Genomic DNA, 21,558 nt, shown 5'->3' with positions numbered 1-21,558 from the left:
ATTGGATATTTAATTAACTGAAGTTTCTGTGCTCATCGTTTACATTGACTGGATACTAGTACAAAAGTACACCCGTGAATGTCTTCCACAAATACGAAAGTACCGAAGTATCTGATAAGTAAATCAACACCAGGCCATTTTAGACTGTAAAAAAATGTGTTCATTTTATATGTTACGTAATCAGATAGCGTTCCCCTAATATGAAAGATGTTGCTCGTTGTCTTTATGGCGAAAAGATTTGGAAGAAATAACCGGAACATCGCTAATGGGTATCGTAAGTACAGACGACGATACATGACGATTTTGCCAGTGACAATCAAGTGGTAGTTCCGTATAATCCCTGGATATCAGGAAATTAAACGCTAATGTTAGTATTGAACCCTTTGAACTAGAATTATGGGTTCATAATGGAACTCATAATCACCGATAATACTACACGCAGTTTCACTCAATGTACTGCCCTTCTACCCTTCTAAACATACCTCCTAATTTACATGTACCACTGCAGTTCTGGTGAAGACCATGTGAGCGCAGATCCCTATCTTCTACCCAACCTCTTTGAATCTATGAATTTAACTCCCAGTTTCTCACGTACAAATTTCATAGTTTCACTTAAAGCCCTGATCACCTTCCAGTCAGTATATATCCAACAGAGTATTCCGCAAGCAAAAATCTTCGCTTCATTAGAATTCTCCCATGCTGCATTACCCTGATCTCATATAAACTCCACTGCTTTAATACACATATATGATTGCCTTACATTGCTGGTACCTACATCATTCAGCTTACCCTCTTCCTAAAATTGTATTTTACTCAAAATCGGCCGTAACCTACTTTCTGATTACACTCTACCCAGTTACATTCCCTCTGTAACGTCCTACTGCCATAACCTCTACATCGACGTTCTACGAGTTTCTGCAAACTTCGTCGCATGTACATCTCCACATACTCTACAAGTTTATGTTTCTACAAGACTATAATGCTATTATTATTGTCTGCTCTGCTTATCAATACTTCTTCCTATCATCAGAATTACCTTACTTTGCTCACCTGTCGTTACCCTCCGACCTTTCTCGACACACTGACCGCTGTCTTTCTGTCTGCCTCGCACCTACTACGTCATCTGCTACGTCACTTGATCTTTCTCGAATGAACTAGTCTTCGCTTTCGGGCGTGTATATATTGGACTGCTTGGCCCGTCTTCGGCAGACTGGCATCATCCTTGGTAAATAGTGTGTGTGTGTGTGGAGGGACTACGGACCTCGCACGGCTTGCCGTGTGCTGCGCCATTTTCTTCCCTACGAGCTGATGGAATTATTCTGAAAAGACTTTGGTGAGCTAAACATATCATTTGCTATACTTGTTTTTGGAAACTTTAATATTCGGCCTGTTTCGGCATGTTGAGAGATGGCATGCTATGAAAACTTTCAAGGCCTTGGCATCGAGTTTAATTTATTGCCACCTTCAAAACTGATTAAGTTTAATTGATTCTTAGTGCTGAATACTTGGTGATGTGGACTGAGCCTAAACATCGTCAAACAGAAAATTTTCACAACTTTAGACGATTCTAAAAAAATCTATTGGCAGATCAGACATTCTCCAGCATTACGCAGTCGGAGTTTCCTTTCTTTTCATCCTCACTTGTCCTTATTGTACTGATCCTCCTTTTTACCCTACCCTTTTATTAGGTGTGTATACTTTTTATATTAGGGCGCCCTGGAGGCGTATTTGGGTTTTTTAGTGTGGCCAAATATTTTCTTGATCCTCATGGTAAAAACTGTTACTTGTTGTCTCGAAATTTGATCAGATAATAATATTTAGAAATATCTTCTGAGGTGATTGTGTGTGTGACACCTCTCTATTCAAAATATAAATGGTAATATTTGAGAAAACTGGTTTTGGCCGAGATTCACGCTGACACAGTGATTCTATTGTAACGATTTTTCTTTTTTTAAAAATTTTTTGTCCTAACTTATCTGAGGGTTAGTCCCCTTTCTAAAACGGGGACCCGAGCTGTTTTGTCTTTGTAAAATCAATGCCTGGGATTTTTTTCCTCGGACTATATTTTTCTTGCTTAACAAGGTGCATATTATATATATATATATATTGGTCAAATTTATTCTGTAGGTTTTAGCTTAATTATCCCTTTGATTATTTCCTACAATACCCAGAGTATATTTGAGGATCTTGTTTTTTCCAAAAAATGTTAATGTGTGCTGTATTCTCGTTAAAGCTGCTGTTTCCAATACACTTGGTCATTTAAAAACTTTTAGCAACGTGGTGTTCTTTTTTGATTTTCTTTTTTGGTACCATCCACGGTAAACCTCTCCTACTATCCCTCCCCCAGTATTGCTTCTGCTCACTCTGCTGCTTTCTTGTTTTATGTGATCGACTCCTCGCTGCAGTGTTACCTATGCACAGACCTCGTTTTAGTGGTTTAAGTGTGTTGCACTAAAGAATCGTCACATATGGTAGCAGACATTTTTTTCTTCCCCATTTTCATCATATTCTCTTGTTTAAATTGATACACTTTTTTGGTTTCTCCTTAGATCTTTTCGCATTTTATATTGGTTGTTCTAGTAACACTATGGCTTGCTTTTCGGATAATTTTCGATTGGGCGCCGATAGCGTTTCATCTCCACCCCCACTATATCATACTCGGTCTTTACCTGAGGTTTCGACTAGTAACTTCATCTCCTTCTCTGATACCCCAACATTATCTTCCCCTGTTGATTCTTCCGCTTTGCTCAGTGATTCAGAGGGCAAGCCCTCCTCATTACCTCAACTTCATTCTATGCCTCCCGATCCACATTTCTACCCCCCTCCCCCTTCACTACCTCAATACACGCCTGTTGATGCCTCTCTCAATGTACAGATCATAAAACAATCTCTTGATCAAGTCCCTAAATTACAATCTACTGATCCTCGGAGTTTGACCTTGTGGCTCTTTTCTGCACGAAAATTTCTAAATATTGGTTTAGCTTCTTTTCCTCAGTTAATGGGATTACTGTCCCCTAAAACAACCGGGTTTTTTTACTAAATTTTGGGTTGATAATATGTCAAGTTTTTCCAATTGGTATCAACTTCGGAATGTCATACACAACTATTTCTTACCTTATAAAATACGTTGCAAGCTGAGCCTTGAATTTATTCGTCGTCATCAACTTCCCACTGAACCTGCTCATGATTATCTTGATTCGATTACGACCTATAGTGATATTTTAAACATTGCTCACTCGGTCAATGATTTAATTTCTATCGTTCAATTCTACGCTACTCCTTCCTTTCGGCAGCTTTTCGATGCCTTAAATCCTCCTACGTCCATGTTTCAGCTTTTTAATTTAGCTCAATCTCACGCCATTCATTCTCTTGGAGATATTTCTTATTACTCATCTATCCCCCCTCCTCTCCATTCTCGTCCTTTACCTTCTACATCCGTTTCTCCTGCTAATACTCCTTCTCCTATTATTTGCTTCCGTTGTAAAGGAAAGGGTCATATATCTCGGAATTGTGCTACTCCCTATTCGGGAAACTTAGTTTACCCGCGTCATTAGACAGTAGGCGTAACAATGGGCAAAATCTGTCTTCTCTTCTTCAGTCCCCCTCTACTCTTGTTTCAAATGTTCGATCTTTGCCGTCTGAATTTTCTTCTCAACTTATTTTGACGGAAAGTTCGTCATTTTTACCTCCTACTTCTCATATTGTCTTGACTATTAATAATGTCCCTTCCGTCGCTCTTCTTGATTCAGGAGCTGCTGTTTCTTTAATCAGTTTATCTTTCTTTGAATCTCTGAAAAAGGTATTTTCTCACCTTCATTTTCTTCCTTCCACTGTCCGTTGTGTTTCGGCTTCTAATTACCCTATTGATGTTCTTGGTCATATTTCTCTCACTGTTAAAATTCAACATTTTTCTTGGCCGTTTACCTTTCTTGTCGTTTCGGAATTATCTTGTCCTCTTATTTTAGGCTATGATTTTTTTTCCCACACTGGTCTTATTTTTGATTCTATGAACTCTACGATTTCTTTTCATTTTTCAAAAACGGTTATTCCATTAATTAATATTGCTGATTATCCTTCTTCAACTTCATCCATGTCTCACAGTATCAATTCTATTCATTCTGATCAAATTGATTCTTTGTTAACTGAATTTTCTGATGTCATTACTCCTGTTCTTGGTACGGTCAAAAATTTCAAGGCTCATATTGACTTAATTGATTCTACTCCTGTTCGTTCATCCCCCTATTTTCTCAGCCCTCCTCGCATGAAAATTTTAAATCAATTAATTGATAAAATGCTTCAGGACAAAACCATAATTCCTTCTTCTTCTAATTATGCTTCCCCTGCCTTTATTGTCGATAAACCCGATGGATCTTCGAGATTTATCGTGGATTATCGTAAATTAAATGGGCGTATACTCTACGATTCCTATCCTATGCCCAAATTGCAGTCCGCTTTTCAACATTTTTCTAACGCCAAATATTACTCCATTTTCGATCTTAATTCTGCATACAATCAAATTCCCCTAGATGAAATTAGCTCCCGTTACACTGCCTTTATTACTCCTAATGGTCTTTTTCAGTTTAAGAAAGTTCCTTTCGGACTTAATTTAGGCTCTCAAATTATGCAACGCTTTGTTGATTCACTTTTTTCTGACATAAAATATCAATATTTGTTCCCATTTATTGATGATATTTTGATCTATTCCCCTGATTTTTCCACTCACCTACAGCATATTCGTGAAGTATTAACGCGTCTTCGTTCCGTGGGTTTAACGGTTAATCCTTCTAAAGTCTTAATTGCTCAAACTTCGATTAAGTTTCTAGGTCATATTCTCAGTTCTAATGGTGTTGCTGTCGATCCGGATAGGGTTTCTGCCATCCATAAAGTCCCACCCCCACAGAACTTAAAGCAGTTACGTTCCTTTCTTGGTATGGTCGGATTTTATGGAAAATATATACCTAATTTTTCCCATATTTCCGAACCTCTTAACTTATTGAAACGCAAAGGCGTAAAGTTTCACTGGGGTGACTTACAGCAAAATGCCTTTTCCTGTTTAAAAACCAAACTATCTCAAGCTCCTCTCTTACAAATTCCTGATTTTAACATTACATTTGAGCTTTCTACTGATGCTTCCGATGTCGCCATTGGCGCTGTCTTGCAACAAACTATACAGGGCGAAACCCGCCCTATTGCCTATTATAGTCGTTTACTATCACCTGTGGAACGTAAATATTCCGTTTATGAACGGGAAGCACTTGCTTTAATCCTTTCAATTGAACATTTTTCCGACTATCTCGATCATCGCGAGTTTATCGTCAGCACTGACAACCAGGCACTTTCTTGGTTACTTAATAATGCTCCGAAAATCGGACGTACTGGTCGCTGGTTGCTTCGTTTGTCACGTTTCAAATTTTCTTTGAAATTTATTTCTGTTTTTCAAAATTCGGTCGCTGATGCGTTGTCTCGCCTATTTGACGATCATCATCTTGCTGATTCCGAAATACACCACCTTCCGGTTGCTATGGTAAATTCTATTTCTTCTCTTACTGATTTTCCTTTGTCCTTTCAGTCCTGCCAAGACCATCAAAATCTCGATCCATACTGCCAACAATTGAAAAACGATATTTCTTCTAATGATTATTCTGGGCCTTTTCGCATTGTAAATCAACTTCTTGTCTTTAAACCTACTCCTCGGGCTACTCCTCGTCTGGTTCTCCCCTCCGCATTACGCCCCATGATATTTCAATATTTTCATGGATCCCCTACTGGTGGACATTTTGGAATGGCGAAATCTTATTCTCGCATTGCCTCTCAGTTTTATTGGCCCCAAATGCGAAAGGATGTTTTCTCTTGGGTCCGATCTTGCGACCTGTGCCAAAAGCATAAGCCCCAAAATCATCAACCTTTTGGGACATATGCAGCCTCCCCCTCTACTTACCCGGCCGAGAAATTCTATATCGACATTGTCGGTCCTTTGGTCAAATCTTCCAAATCAAACTCCTACATCTTTACTTTATTGGATGGTTTTTCCAAATTTCTTGTTGTACGCCCATTACGTAACATTTCTTCCCAGATTATCATTAATTTACTAACTAATCACGTTTTTCCTCTTATAGGCATTCCTAAAATTCTGGTCTCTGATAACGCGTCAATTTTTACTTCAAAAGTTTTTTATAATTTCTGTTTTTCTTATGGTATCAAAAAGGTCTGTACCTCACCCTATCACCCTCAGGCAAATGTTGTTGAACGTTACCACCGGAATCTTAAATCTTTTCTTTCCATTTTTCATTCCCAAGATCAAAAGTCATGGGATACTGAACTCCCTCACTTTTGTCTAGCTTTAAATGCTACTGTTAATGACTCTACCTCCTTTTCTCCCGCTAAACTCTTCTTGGGAAGAGATCTTCATACTCCTCTATCTTTAAACTGGAACCTACCCTCTTTATTGCTTACCCCTCCTCATTTACTCACTGACTCTCAACTTCGGGAAGCTCTTGGTAATTTAAATCATGCCAGGGACCTTTACCGTAAAACATGTAATTCCCGTCTTCGTCCGCCTAAGTTCAAGCTTTTTGATCAGGTTTTGTTAAAAAACCATCCCATTAGTTCTACCCAACATCATATTTCGGCTAAGCTTTCCCCTTTATGGATTGGCCCATACCGAATTCTTTCTTTCCCTTCTTTGGTTACTGCTCAATTGCAGTCTCTCTCCAACCCTCAGGATATTCGGCAGGCCCATTTTTCCGAACTTAAGAAGTTTTCCTCCTGAACCTTCTTGCGTACTGAGGGAGAGTCTCGTTTTGTTTATTATTTGGTATTTGGATTTATTTTCTGTTTGCTTTGTTTGTTCTGGTCCACATCTCTGAAAATTTATTTTTCTCTCTTGGCTCACCCAGTCTTTTTTTTTTCTTTTCCCTCCACCCACACACACTTTTGATGTCAGACTCTCCCATGCCCCTTTCTTGTATTGTTCTTGCTTTTTATTTTCATGGGAAACTTCCTGTCATTTTTATATTTGGCCACTTAGTCTACTATGTATTGGTCCGACCGCTTTTCATTGTTCCTACTTCCTTCTTCTTTCCTTTTTCCCTTTCCCTTCTTTTTCTCTGTTTTCCTTGTTTTGCTTGCTTCTTGTTTTCCATACTTCTGTTGTTCCTTTTTCTTTTTTCCGATACTGCGTTTCTTCTGGTCGTCGATCATCGATTCCGGTGGAGAAGCTGCTCTTGGACATCCCTGCTGCTGCTGCTGCTGCTACGCCTACTTGCTTTCGCCCATCCTTCGGATTCCGCCCGGTGGCAGGAATATGTAACGTCCTACTGCCATAACCTCTACATCGACGTTCTACGAGTTTCTGCAAACTTCGTCGCATGTACATCTCCACATACTCTACAAGTTTATGTTTCTACAAGACTATAATGCTATTATTATTGTCTGCTCTGCTTATCAATACTTCTTCCTATCATCAGAATTACCTTACTTTGCTCACCTGTCGTTACCCTCCGACCTTTCTCGACACACTGACCGCTGTCTTTCTGTCTGCCTCGCACCTACTACGTCATCTGCTACGTCACTTGATCTTTCTCGAATGAACTAGTCTTCGCTTTCGGGCGTGTATATATTGGACTGCTTGGCCCGTCTTCGGCAGACTGGCATCATCCTTGGTAAATAGTGTGTGTGTGTGGAGGGACTACGGACCTCGCACGGCTTGCCGTGTGCTGCGCCATTTTCTTCCCTACGAGCTGATGGAATTATTCTGAAAGGACTTTGGTGAGCTAAACATATCATTTGCTATACTTGTTTTTGGAAACTTTAATATTCGGCCTGTTTCGGCATGTTGAGAGATGGCATGCTATGAAAACTTTCAAGGCCTTGGCATCGAGTTTAATTTATTGCCACCTTCAAAACTGATTAAGTTTAATTGATTCTTAGTGCTGAATACTTGGTGATGTGGACTGAGCCTAAACATCGTCAAACAGAAAATTTTCACAACTTTAGACGATTCTAAAAAAATCTATTGGCAGATCAGACATTCTCCAGCATTACGCAGTCGGAGTTTCCTTTCTTTTCATCCTCACTTGTCCTTATTGTACTGATCCTCCTTTTTACCCTTCCCTTTTATTAGGTGTGTATACTTTTTATATTAGGGCGCCCTGGAGGCGTATTTGGGTTTTTTAGTGTGGCCAAATATTTTCTTGATCCTCATGGTAAAATCTGTTACTTGTTGTCTCGAAATTTGATCAGATAATAATATTTAGAAATATCTTCTGAGGTGATTGTGTGTGTGACACCTCTCTATTCAAAATATAAATGGTAATATTTGAGAAAACTGGTTTTGGCCGAGATTCACGCTGACACAGTGATTCTATTGTAACGATTTTTCTTTTTTTAAAAATTTTTTGTCCTAACTTATCTGAGGGTTAGTCCCCTTTCTAAAACGGGGACCCGAGCTGTTTTGTCTTTGTAAAATCAATGCCTGGGATTTTTTTCCTCGGACTATATTTTTCTTGTTTAACAAGGTGCATATTATATATATATATATTGGTCAAATTTATTCTGTAGGTTTTAGCTTAATTATCCCTTTGATTATTTCCTACAATACCCGGAGTATATTTGAGGATCTTGTTTTTTCCAAAAAATGTTAATGTGTGCTGTATTCTCGTTAAAGCTTCTGTTTCCAATACACTTGGTCATTTAAAAACTTTTAGCAACGTGGTGTTCTTTTTTGATTTTCTTTTTTGGTACCATCCACGGTAAACCTCTCCTACTATCCCTCCCCCAGTATTGCTTCTGCTCACTCTGCTGCTTTCTTGTTTTATGTGATCGACTCCTCGCTGCAGTGTTACCTATGCACAGACCTCGTTTTAGTGGTTTAAGTGTGTTGCACTAAAGAATCGTCACACCTCCCACATGACGAACATTGGAGTCCCCTATGACACAAGACAATCCCATGAACTGATTCTCAGGTGGAACTCGCTTTCTGACTTTGAGAGACAAGTTTCAGAGGAGTTTTAGAAGGAAGGAAGGTAAACGCTGGAACGACAGTCATGGCGCCGTTTAAAATTCTGCTCAGCAGAGACACATTTATTTGAAGAAATAGTATGACGACACTAAATTCACTAATTTCACCACCCAGTCAAACTGCTACCATGAAATACTACATCTACTCGTATTTGAACAATTGTATGACTAGTCTCATCGTTCAGCAATTAAAATAAAGAGCGATGCTTACTCTTGTTAATGAAGAACCAAGAATATCAACAATTGTATTCGATACTTCAAGATTTATCAGGAGTTTTGGTAGACTACTAAAGCGTAGACTTTATTCTGAATGCCTATGGTAATGATCAATATGCTTACCCTGAAGACAAACTGAAATGCTCTCACAGATACTCAGTATGGAGAAAGTTGCTGCAATCCTGTTACTGAGAAGTGACTACCGTAGAGAGTCGTTTGAAATGGGTCAAGAATTTTACTTACAGAACTAAAGCATAATATAATAGGGACGAATCTTAAAGTATTTCGTTCCTGAGAGACCTCTTTGCTACCCAGATTAACAATTACCTACGACGTAAGCTTACATTTAAAATGTAAAAGAAGTCATTTCAAAATACGTTTAACATACCGAATGACGATCTGGAATTCTCAGGTTCAAACTCTTGACGAGATATAGGCCTATCTTTATTTGTAAAAGGGAGCCATTACGCACGGCCAAATTTGCGAAGGTTTTTCACAATGGTGACAATTTAGCTTATTATCTGATGTTTCGTCAAGTCAGGAAATAAGAAATATGTATTGAGCGTCATTTTCGATGTTGACAGCTATAAATGAAGTTAGCAGCACATTTCTACAGTGGAATATGAATGCTGGTTCAGATTCATGCGTGGTTTCCTTATTCAAAGAAATAAGGAGAAAATGTCTTATCTAAACGGATATAGAGACATTTCTATACTGCCATTACGACATCATTTCAATATCATCTGCCATTTAACTTGCATATATTTTAGGCCGGATACGATAGTATATTAAAAGCGATACTTCATGTGCCTTGAATCACTGAATCACTGAAACTTTTACACGTGGCAAAAGTTCTAAAGCTGTTTCGACAGTTAGTCATTAAAAATGATACAAAAGACGTACAACTACATCAAGTAGGAAATATGGAAACGGAGAGGCGTGTTACAATGAGGCGTTTGTACATTCCGTATAACGATACGGACAATCCAAGTTCTCGACAACTTATCAGAAACGGTTAATTTGAAATTAGGACTTCCCAGAAGATCAGAATTAAAGGAGTTGTTCAATTTGATGAAAATCCAAAACTTGATAACTGAGTGGTTAGTGGTCGAACGCAGTGAAGACTGTTGCAATACAACAGCTGTACGAGCAGTTGACAATCTGAAGGTTGCGTGGTCAAGTACTGGTATTCCGCGCATCATCCTGTTCGATCAGCGCCCCCCTCTTTGTACGACCTGGAAGAACTACTGGTCAAGCAGGGGAGAAGAGCTGTGTGACCTACGTCTTGGATCCAAGAGTTTGGTTTGAGACTAGCCTACAACATGCTATGGAGTAGGATGGATAGAAACAAACTAATTCTACGAGCCATGTCTTCCGTTACCCAGCGGGGATTATTAGAACCCAATAAAAAGGGAGTGTGTACTTTCCCTAAAGTGGAAATATTAAGGAGATCGGAATAGATACAATGTCCGATGGTGACATCAAACAGAGTGTCATAGAAAACCAGATTAGCTGAATAGCACAATACATAGAATCGTGCTGGCCGTGCAAAAGACAAGGAAATGAGGTTTGGATTATTAAAACTAGACACCAGTAGAGCAAATGACCGACTATTTTATCGGCAATCCAAGTATTCAGACGTAATTGAGCCAAGATAAAAGTGTATTACGAAACTGCAGAAAACAAAAGGACATACTGATCTAGAAGCGTATTAAGGAGTGTATCCTGCCAAATTAGCGATATCCATTCGCAAACAAGGAGAAAGGACACGCTTTTCCACGAAAAGTACAACTTAGAAAACTGGGAGATTAGAGCATTATACGCCTTGTACAATCGAGCCGCACGGAGAAGAAAAGGATCAGAATTACAGATTAGCTCTAAAGTAGCCCATATAAAGAGAGTAAACCTACGCCGATATTATTCAATTACGGAAATAGTTGAGAAAATAATCACTTAAAGGAAATTAGAGACCAGAGTAAACTATACAGGGGAAAACATTTAATCAATTTAAAAATTGCTAGAGAAAACTCCATTAACATGTGTTATCTGATCCGATTCATCTGTTGTTATTGCATGAACGAGCTGAACGTCATGGAGACGTTTTAGCCAGATGTGGAAAATGGATTACTTAGAGCTGTCCGATCCAACCTAAGATGATCAGCCGAGCGCCCAGATGACAACAGCCGTGCCGCTGCTAGCTGCAAGATTCGCTGGCAGTGTTCAAGCAGACCAATCCACCCTGAAATCACAGAGGAATTGAGATAAGTTTCTTGTTATTTTAAGAAATTTATGTAGTTTGATGGAAGACAATATGTTTCTTTAAAAGTGTGAAACAATCGTTGTGCCTGATGTGATCGACGAAATCAACTTATTTGACATGCCTAGTCCTCACGATTAACATATGTGCCAATCCATGTGTATTGAAGTAAGAAGTGACCGTAGTATAAATGAATCCAAGTCTTACCAAGAGGTTTTATACCATAGGAGAGCATTACGAGAATGTGTGTAGACACCAAATCATAGCCAAGGTTAATGAAGATGCCCGTAAAAGAATATCATAGAGTTTATACCTTGTATTTAGTAAGACTGTTTATGGAAGAGTAACGTTGTCAGACAGGGCAAAGGTTAGAAGAAGGAAAGAAGAAATGGATCCTATGTTGTTATGAAGGGAAACAGAAGCAAGAAGTACGTGGAGGGAAATTATACCTGCAATGTAGAGTTGATATTATGAAGAGATGTGATGTGAAATGCAGTAATTATACGGTAGAAGAATTGATTGAAGAGAAATATGGAATAAGAAGCACATGGAGATGTATATATCGTCGAAAGGAAGACGAAATGAAAGATGTTAAGTAGTAATACAGGTAAAATAGGATCATACCAGCCCATGAATGTATAAGAAAGGTAATTGTCTTAAAGAACAGGTATTCTACCATAGTTTAAATTTACTCAAGCCGAAATACGAATTAAGATATGGGAGTATAGACACCTGACAACCTGAATATTATAAACAAATGATGTAATACTATATTATGATGTGGTTAGTCACCCTATATTGAGCTACAGTCTTCAGGATGAACGAAGTCAGGGTTGAAAGCTATGAGGTTAGTGGCACACAAGAGGGATTATGTGATTTGATGATGTAATATATCTCCGGATATTGCGCACAGGTAGTAAATGAGTTAGATGTAGCACATTTGATCTTGCTAACGTTGTACATGTATTGAATATGTGAATCATAGATATGATATTGAAATTAAGTATAGCAGATTTGAGCTGCAGGTTACAAGAAACTTATTGAAAATTCCGATGCTTAAAGAGTCAACAAGCCCATGATGAAATTCCATATCAAATTCAGGTTCAGATTAAAGATGATAATTAAAATCCAGGTTAAGAGGATTAGATACTTAAAATTTAGGTTATTTATAAGAAACTTATCTATAGAAGATGAATGATTCGAATTCAGTGTAATTATGATAGGAAATATTTCTATCTTCAGCTTGAAGATGTATTTTAAAGAGTAGGCTGTACTGAAAAGTATTATTTGTGAGATGTTGGAAGAGTAATGAGTCTAATTTAATTAGCCATGAATGAAAGATGACAGAAAGCTCGATTATGTTGTTGTGTTATAAAAGATCAGCTGTTCAGCACCACGTACTCAGTGTAATAAGCATTTTAGAAACATCATTATTTTTCTCTTCAGAGTTACTTTTCACTCATTTCTTCATAAATATTTATTTATGAATAAATAATGCTAGTTTAAGAAAACCTCACTTAAGAATTTATTTATGGCCATCATGTTAGAAAAAGTTATAGTAGTTAAGTTTTTCATTGACTGAGTGTCGTCACTGATGAGTCGGATGGAGACGTCCATCGGGGAGGTAAGAAGCATTAATAATGCATCAGGTTGAAAATGTGTGACCTCGTATCGACGCATCAAAGTATTTTTCGGATCCCACACTAAAAGAAATACATCGCCACTGCAGGAACCCCTGAGAAGGAGGCTACGTTGACCTACCTGGATGCAGGAAGGGCGTAATATGGTCTAGGCGGATATTGTGGCAGAACTGCAGTTTTCTGGGCTTTCAATAATATAATATCCTCCTGACCTTTAAGAGGGGCACTCGAACTACGAGTACATCACACACCGAATAATATTTCTAAATTCACGAGCATGGGCGCGAAAGTGAATACATTGCTGTTCACGCCCGTCAAGAAACACCGCTCCACGTCCTAATCAAAGTTTTCTGCTATTTTAGAGAAGTATATTAGCATGCTTTAAAGCCTCCGAGGCTCAGGCGGCAGCACGTCAGCCCCTCACCGCTGCGTTCCGTAGTTCAAATCCCGGTTACTCCATGTAATATTTGCGCTGGACAAATCGGAAACGGGGCAGCTCTTTCTCCGGGTACTCCGATTTTCTCTGTCATCTGCCTTTCCAGCAACGCTCTCCACTATCATTTCATTTCACCTGTCAGTCATTAATCATTGCCCCAGAGGAGTGCGACAGGCTTCGGCAGCCTGCACAATTTCTATCCTCGCCACAAGATCCATTCATTCCATTTCTGAACCGGTCATTGACTGGAGAAAAGGTTGTAGGTTTTAATTTTCATCAGCATGCTGTTAATTTTCAACTTCAACGAAGACCACAGCCACCCCCTAAGAGTATCGATTTCATTCTATGATTTGATATTGATATAACTGGGTAAGAGGTAAATTATCCGACTCGTTGGCTGAATGGTCAGGGTACTGGCCTTCAGATCAGAGGGTGCCGGATTCGATTCCCGGCCGGGTCGGGGATTTTAACCTTCATTCGTTAATTCCAGTGGCTCGGGGGCTGGGTGTTTGTGCTTTCCCCAACGTCCCTTCAACTCACACACCACACATAACACTATCCTCCACCACAATAACACGCAGTTACCTACAAATTGCTGATGCCGCCCACCCTCATCGGAGGGTCTGCCTTACAAGGGCCGCACTTGGCTAGAAATAGACACACGAAATTATATTATACCAAATCATCATTTTCCATTTCCCATGAGGAAGCAGCAGTTATATTCTTAGTAATAAACGGTGTATACATTTCATACGAGATTTATGTGCAATATGTTACTAATAAATCGAGTATACATTTGCTTATACACACCAGGACAAATTTGTATAGCAGCGAATAGCAAAAGAGAAACAACGAGTGATCAGTGCATAATTATTTTAGTTGTATTTGCTGTCTGCGGGAACACTGCTATGGTCTTCATCATATCTACGAGTTTTTAACATAGATATCACGGAAAATTTAGAGGTTATGGAAGACTGATATGTTCGCGAAAATAAAATTCTGTAAGTGACGGAGTGACCCATTTCACCTGGACGAGGAAAGTTTTAAAATATCGATTTATAATGGATTATGCTAGAATTGTCATTAACACAGTCGGAAATTATATAACGAAGGATCCAGGAGGTAGCTCTATATCTTGCGAACTCACGTTTCCACAGCAATACGGTCATGGGCGCGGAATGATATTCGTGTTATAAGTCACACCAATATTGCTAGTGAGAATGATACAGCACTGAAATATGTGTGTTACTGCCCTCTTCTTTTTTATTAAAACATTCTGTTCTACAGAGTGCTTTATCAGAAAGAGAAGATGGGGTGGGGGAGAAGAATCATTGGGCTTAACTACTAGAGTTTATTACAGACAGTACCCTGTGGCGGTGGTGGGGGCGAGGTATATAAATTACCTCTAAGTAAATTAAACCTTCACCCCTGAAAAATGTAACTTCTAAATATATTTATTTGAATTTTTTTGTTACAATAGGGAAGCTAATTATTGGTAAGTATTCCTGGGTGTTAGATGCACTTGCCAGTGTGAAACATGAAAAATGGTTTGCATGTGCGGAGTTGCCACCGATACGTTCCTTTATTGCTCAGGTTTTGGCAGTCATTCTTTTATTTATATATTAGGTGTGTTGTTGAGGATCTTATGAAGGTATGAACAGTAAAATGTAATTTCAGTAATTCGTCATTAATTCATAATGAAAGAAAATATTAGCGTTGAGAAACCTTTGAGATAATGTGGGGCGGGAACCCTTCCTTCCCCCCGTTATTTCGCAGACTTATATTTTATTAGTGCTACCACGCGGCTTCGCGAAAGGCTTTACTCCTACATAACCAGCAAAAGCCATCAAACACGCATTGGACTTAACGTACTAGGTCGGTGAACTGAGGAAGAGATTACTACGGCTTGGAACGGGCATATGCGTGCAGTATAGCCGCGTTTATTAGTAAGGAAAATACGCAGGCTTATATAAAAGCTGTAAAACTATACACATGTTGAACAACTACACAAGAATTTCTTATTATAAATAATGTTATTTTACTAATTGTAATCCGCGTAGTAAAAGTGACAGTGTGTTTTGCTTTATGACTTTTCAAGGCTGATGTGCAGTCTGACGCATCAGAAGGTGACACTGTTTCCTTGACCGTGGAACTTCTGTCCGAGAAGTGTGGTGATAGCAGTGCTGTCATCCTCAAGACACTGAGTAGTGCCGGGCAACCTGAGGAGCAGGCGTCAGACCGAACTACTGTTGCGTCAACGCAGGCAGAGGAGCAGGCGTCAGTCAATTATACTGTAGCACCAACGCAACCTGAGGAGCAGGCGTCAGTCACAACTACTGTAGCGCCAACGCAGCCTGAGGAGAGTGCGTCGGTCAGCACAACTGCAACACCAACAGGTACTACTTACATAAGAGTTACGTGGTGTTATTGGTACAGAGAAAATTATGGCAGTTAGGTGTTTTGACTCTCATTGATATACAGGAATAATGTGATGACGTAAAAGTTATGTGATTATATTGTCTAGATATTACTATATATATATGCCAACGGCCGTAGCCGTGTTGAAACACCGGATCCCGTGAGATCTCCGAAATTAAGCAACATTGAGCGTGGTCAGGAGTTGGATGGGTTGCCACGCGCTGTTGGTGGGGGGGTAAGGGAATGGAGTAGTGGAAAGGAACTGGCCACTCTACCGCATGTAAACTCCGGCTCAGGAACACCTCTGCGGAGGTTCGGACCTTACCTATAATACTATAGGAATTACATAGTGTTATTCGTAAAGATATTTGCAGAGTAGTTAGGTGATTTTATTGGTCCGGATATAACTATGGCAATTATTATTATGACATTGATCCAGAAATCCCTAATGTACTTAGGTGCTGTCTTTTTTCCGGTGCCTGGAGACGTTAGGCGGGACCACTGGTGCAGATATCTTCATAAGCTGCTGCCTGTGGTAACTACAGTATAGCTATAATAGGTCTAGATATATTTCTGACATATCACTCAAGTCTACACAATTTAGAGGACTATTTACGTTAGAAATTACAGTTCAAGTTCTCATAGAATGTGTATTTCACCGTCTATAATAAAGACTTTCTAGCGTTGTATACGGCCTTTATTCTTCCGTCGACATATTCTAATCTAATCTATAATTTTTGGGTGATTTTTCTCGACCGAACACTTGTACTATTTAATTTCACTAGTACTCTGGTCTGGATCCTTGTATTGCTTGCTCTACTCTATTGAACTTCTCAGCATGAGCGGGCTGGCTCCCGAGGTGCTGCCTATCAGCTTCTTAAGAATGTCATGGCGAGCACTGATTTTGTTTCGGGTTCAGATATTGCTGCCTGTACGTAAGGAGAGGTCTAGTGAAACACCTAGATAAACTGGTGTTGGGCAATGTTTCAGTCGTTCCCCTCGCAATGCGATGTTCAGCTGTTGCCGCGCTTCCTTGTTTCGTAGATGAAATGCACACTCTTTTGTTTTACTGGGGTTCGGCTTCAGATGGTTGACATCACAGTACTTGGAGAGTTCATCCATCACATAAATCAGCTTCCCTTCTATACACATTTTATTCTTCAATTCACAATATTGCGTGTTGAATAATCAAAGGTTTCTTCTCATTAATAAAGATAATTATCAACATGCGGTACTTTATCAGTTTGATGGCTAATATAAAAGTGCTTGTGTGACGTAAGCGTAAGCTAATTATTTTCTGGTAGCTTTCTTTCTGAGGTTTACTGTTTTCTTGTTCTTTGTTTGCCCAACCCTTGTTCCGTTTCTCTATGGGATCGAGTATGAGATGAGATGAATCTGTCGTGGCTGGTTTTTATGACTGGATGCCCTTCCTGACATCAATCTCATCGGAAGAGTTAATGAGATGAAATGAATGACGTGATATATGATAATACGAAGGGAGATGGTGATACTAGGTGCCGGCACATAACCTCCTCCTGTCGAATATCGCCAAGCAATCTGCTCAAGACATCCCCCATCCGACGGATGAATCACCATCAACAGTGTCTTATGCCTTCACTCCTATGACCACTGTGGAGTGGTTTGGAATTTAATCCAGGCTTTTGCCACGCAATCTAGTGATTGGAAATTGTATACCACCACCTCCCGCACCCTGCCAACCAACACACTGATGGAGAATTTTTTTCGAACAACGGGACTTGAACCGGCCAACCACGGTGTCAGACCGTTTAGACATCTACGAAATTAACCGTCATGGCCACCAGGCGCGCAGAAGTTGGGTGTTATCCGCTACACAGGAGAGAGCGCAGGAGAAACGCGATCTAACACAAAACGTGCAGTGAATACGGCGTAGGGAAGGAGAAAGGAGAAGAAGAATCACGTTCAGATCAGTGCTGCTCTATGTCAGTATTACCAGATTCATTTCGAAGTTACTTAATGACCTCATTAATTCTCTCTTTACAGCAATTCCTGGCTATCGTCATTTTCCCGGTTACGGATTTTACAAAAAACTTCAAAACAGAATGACCTGGAAAGACGGAGTCGAAGCTTGTCGGAAGGAGGGCACTCGTATGTTGCTCGTGGAGTCTCAGAAAGAAATTCAGACTGTGATGGAGTGGGCTGGATGCTGTGCGTGGGTCGGTGTACATCGCGAGAATTCCTCAGGGCCTTGGGTGAATACCTTAGGTAAGTCTTTCAGATGAATCGGACGGACTTTCACTAGCCCATACATCGCTATATAGTGATATTCTGCTTTTATTGATATTTACTTACTTACTAATTAACTGATATTTTAATAAACTAAACACTCACGAAAAAAATGTGGATCACTTTATAACACGAAATCGTAATTGCTAAATACCAAATTATTAGAGGGAATTGTTGCATTCAATACATTATTTCTTTCATTAAGGCAGTTTATAATGTGTATTCTGAATTTTTGGAGAAGAATATGATGTTCAGAGATCATAAGGAAACTTAAGGTGGCGCTATCCTCTCCTATGTTCTAGATACTCATTTTTCTTACATCGACAAGTAATAAAACCTTTTTAAGTTTTACGATATTGGGGTGGAAGCTATTGACGGATTATCAGTCTGCGAGACAATATCCGTCAAAAACATTTTCTTTCACATTTGACAAGTGAACATGCCTCTTAGCCAATAAAACTTTGCAAGACCAGTGGTGTTGGTGGATGATCGACGCAGCATTCGTTATGCGTCTAATGTCATCGGTGCACCTTAATGGTAGCGGCCCGCGTGTTCTAAGACGATTTCATGAACTTGGTACCTTCTACAGACGACCTGTATTCAGGCTGTCGTAAGTTTATATCGGCTAGCGACGCTAGGTTTCTGATCATTCAGGGTTTGAGCGACCGCCGAACTACCGTAGTACAAGCCAGACATCGACTCTAGTCAGTAAGAAATGTCACTGTGAAGCGGCAACAGTCAGGCAAAGAATCCCAGAGGTCAGTTCGACCTCGAGAAGACCCGTAAGTGGTCCGCAGCTTACCTCCCAGCACAGAGCAGCTCGATTACAGATTGGTCTGTGCAGCAGTGTTCAATTGTACTGTTCACAGATGAGTCACGATTATACCTCCGCTCACCTCATGGTAGAAAGAGAGAGAGTAGAGAAGGAGTTGGAGCAATATTCACCTTGCATGTTGCAAGAGAGGTCACCATTTTGGGGTGGCCCCATTATCGAATGGGCCTGTATCGAGTTTGAGGCTCGGATGGAAAATATTTTCATCGATGAATGTGCTCTGAATGCATACCTTTACATCGTAGAGGTGTTAGCAATGTATGTAATCCGCTATGCTGCCTTAGTTGGTGAAAATTTCATCCTGATGTACGATAATGCAAGCCAAAATGCCACTCGCTACCTGACGGAATATCTAAAGGACGTCAGGATGTGAACCCTCGACTGGCCAGCTCGCAATCCAGACTTCACTCTCACAGAACACTGTGGGATAAGCTTGGTCAAAATGTCCGGCGTCGGAACTTTGTCTCCCTCAACGAATTGCGGGCGTATACTACTGGAAGAGTGGTCGCTAATTCCTCCCCCGGAAACGCTCCAGGAACTTCTAACTAGCATGCCGTGAAGTGTGGAGGCCGTAATCATAGCCAGATGGGGTAACACCTGATACTAAGGGAGGATAACTGCAAAATGTCATCAAGAAATTTCAGTAGTATGTTCAAAGATTGCTCATTGTAATGCAACGTTAATTTACGGTAACAGTTCCATAAATTAGAACTTCTAGGATAAACATTTAAACAAATAACTTCGATAATCAGTATGAAGAGTCCAGTTTGCTGGTTAACTATATTTTTATAATAACATGTTTTAGGAATGAAGAAAGAGCAAGGCTTAAGATATATGCATTCAGTTTTTGGTCTTAAAATAAAGTGATCCAAATTTTTTGTCCATCAGTGGGTAGTTTCCTAACCTTTTCTCATTTCTTCCCTAATGTCTCGTGATTGTACGAGCAGCCCATACTCTGTGTTAATACAGTGGTGTAAACTATTCTGTTCTTACAATAACTGATCATGGCCGAGGATTGCATTTAAGATAGAGTTCATCAGTGAACTCATTAGATCAACAAGTAGAATGGAGCCGGTTGTAACAGAGCGATGTCCGATGATCGTTAATAATGAGGAACGTTAATTCGGGAGCATATTGAAGTATTTGTGTACTAATGTTAAAGATACTGATCGCGTGCCCGGTGAGGTTCATAATTTCTCATCTAGCTTCACAAATAAAATTATTCAATGCCAATTTGATATCTCTATTTCATTTAAAGAATGTCATTCATAATTCACGAAGCGCAAATCGAAGATCCTCTTATAATTGTTACCATCCTTCCGCACCTTCACGAACTTCCCGTCTAATACCTGTAAATTCTTCACCATATTTAACGATTTCATTCATTTCCTTTTCCAATAAAGATCCAAAATTTGGAACGATTATAACCAGTTATTTTAATGGGAAGGACGTTTGAATTTTCACCAGAGAAATAAAATGAGGCAAAGTGGAGGCATTGCCTGAATGTGGGGAAACTGTATTACAACTTAGGCTTGAAACACGTGATGCCGTAGAGCCCACGCGTTCACCAACACAAGTTAGACTATAGAGAGGAATGTGGCTCGTGTAAATGGAAGTCACCACCGTCAGTCCAGTCCAGTTGTCTCCTCTTCACGTTCTTCGTTGCAAGCGTCCCGTAGAGATAAACAGTCCCACGATGCGTGAAACATTGACGGAATTCTTTGAACAGTTGCTGAGTCGTTTAGGGAGGCAACCGGCTTCTTTGGGATTATATTGATATCCACCATTCCATTTCGCGCAGCTGGGAAAACTAAGCTAAGACAAAAATATCTGTTCTTGCAGTTAATGTGTATTTTGCTTTGATACGTGCAGTGGTACCGTAAAATATCCTGTCCTGTTTACATTCCCTTGGTCAAAGTATTCCCCAGCTATGGGAGTGGTAACAGATGTAATAACACGCTGTTCTTCTATTCACAGGTCAGCAGATGAACTCTACAAATTTCTTCGGCTGGCTCCCGAGCTTCCCATCGGGACCAAATAACTGTATGATACTAGACATCCGAAACAATAAAAATGGGACGACAAATTATCCAAAATGTAACGATAAGTGGGACGTGATCTGCGAACAAATACTTTAACGTGGCCGTTCATGAAGGAACGTCAGGTGATGCCTTACAAAACTTTTAAATAAAATTATTGCCAATAAAGTGTTTATTACATAACCATCTTGTAATATACTCCCCGTTAGCCGATAACAAAGTAAGGTCCACTCTTCCGTCCCCTGTTATACGTCCCCTGAAAAATGAACTGCTTACTCACTTATTCTAAACATGATGTTAGTCATTTTCCAGCTGACTTTTCTTTGATACAGCGCCTTCCTTTTGCAATTCCTCGATTTCTTCACTGAGTGACTCCGCCTGAGCTATGCGAATGCATGACATTAATGATGACTGAAGTTCTTGAACTGACAACGGTC

General features: G+C 39.7%; 1 protein-coding gene across 1 annotated transcript in view; it reads left to right on the top strand.

Annotated features, from left to right (window-relative positions):
* The window catches only part of LOC136872793 (uncharacterized), a 34,353-nt gene extending 13,055 nt beyond the window's left edge, over positions 1–21,298 (top strand). The window contains exons 3-5 of the mRNA XM_067146632.2: positions 15,666–15,963; positions 18,008–18,229; positions 21,060–21,298. Of these exons, the coding sequence (XP_067002733.2) occupies positions 15,666–15,963; positions 18,008–18,229; positions 21,060–21,220 (681 nt within the window). The 3' untranslated portion in view covers positions 21,221–21,298. The remainder of the gene's footprint in view (positions 1–15,665; positions 15,964–18,007; positions 18,230–21,059) is intronic.
* Positions 21,299–21,558: the final 260 nt, after the last annotated feature.

This window comes from Anabrus simplex, chromosome 4, assembly GCF_040414725.1.
Source record: "Anabrus simplex isolate iqAnaSimp1 chromosome 4, ASM4041472v1, whole genome shotgun sequence".
NCBI classification, from domain to species: Eukaryota; Metazoa; Arthropoda; class Insecta; order Orthoptera; family Tettigoniidae; genus Anabrus; species Anabrus simplex.
This window is presented reverse-complemented; position numbering and strand designations above follow the sequence as displayed.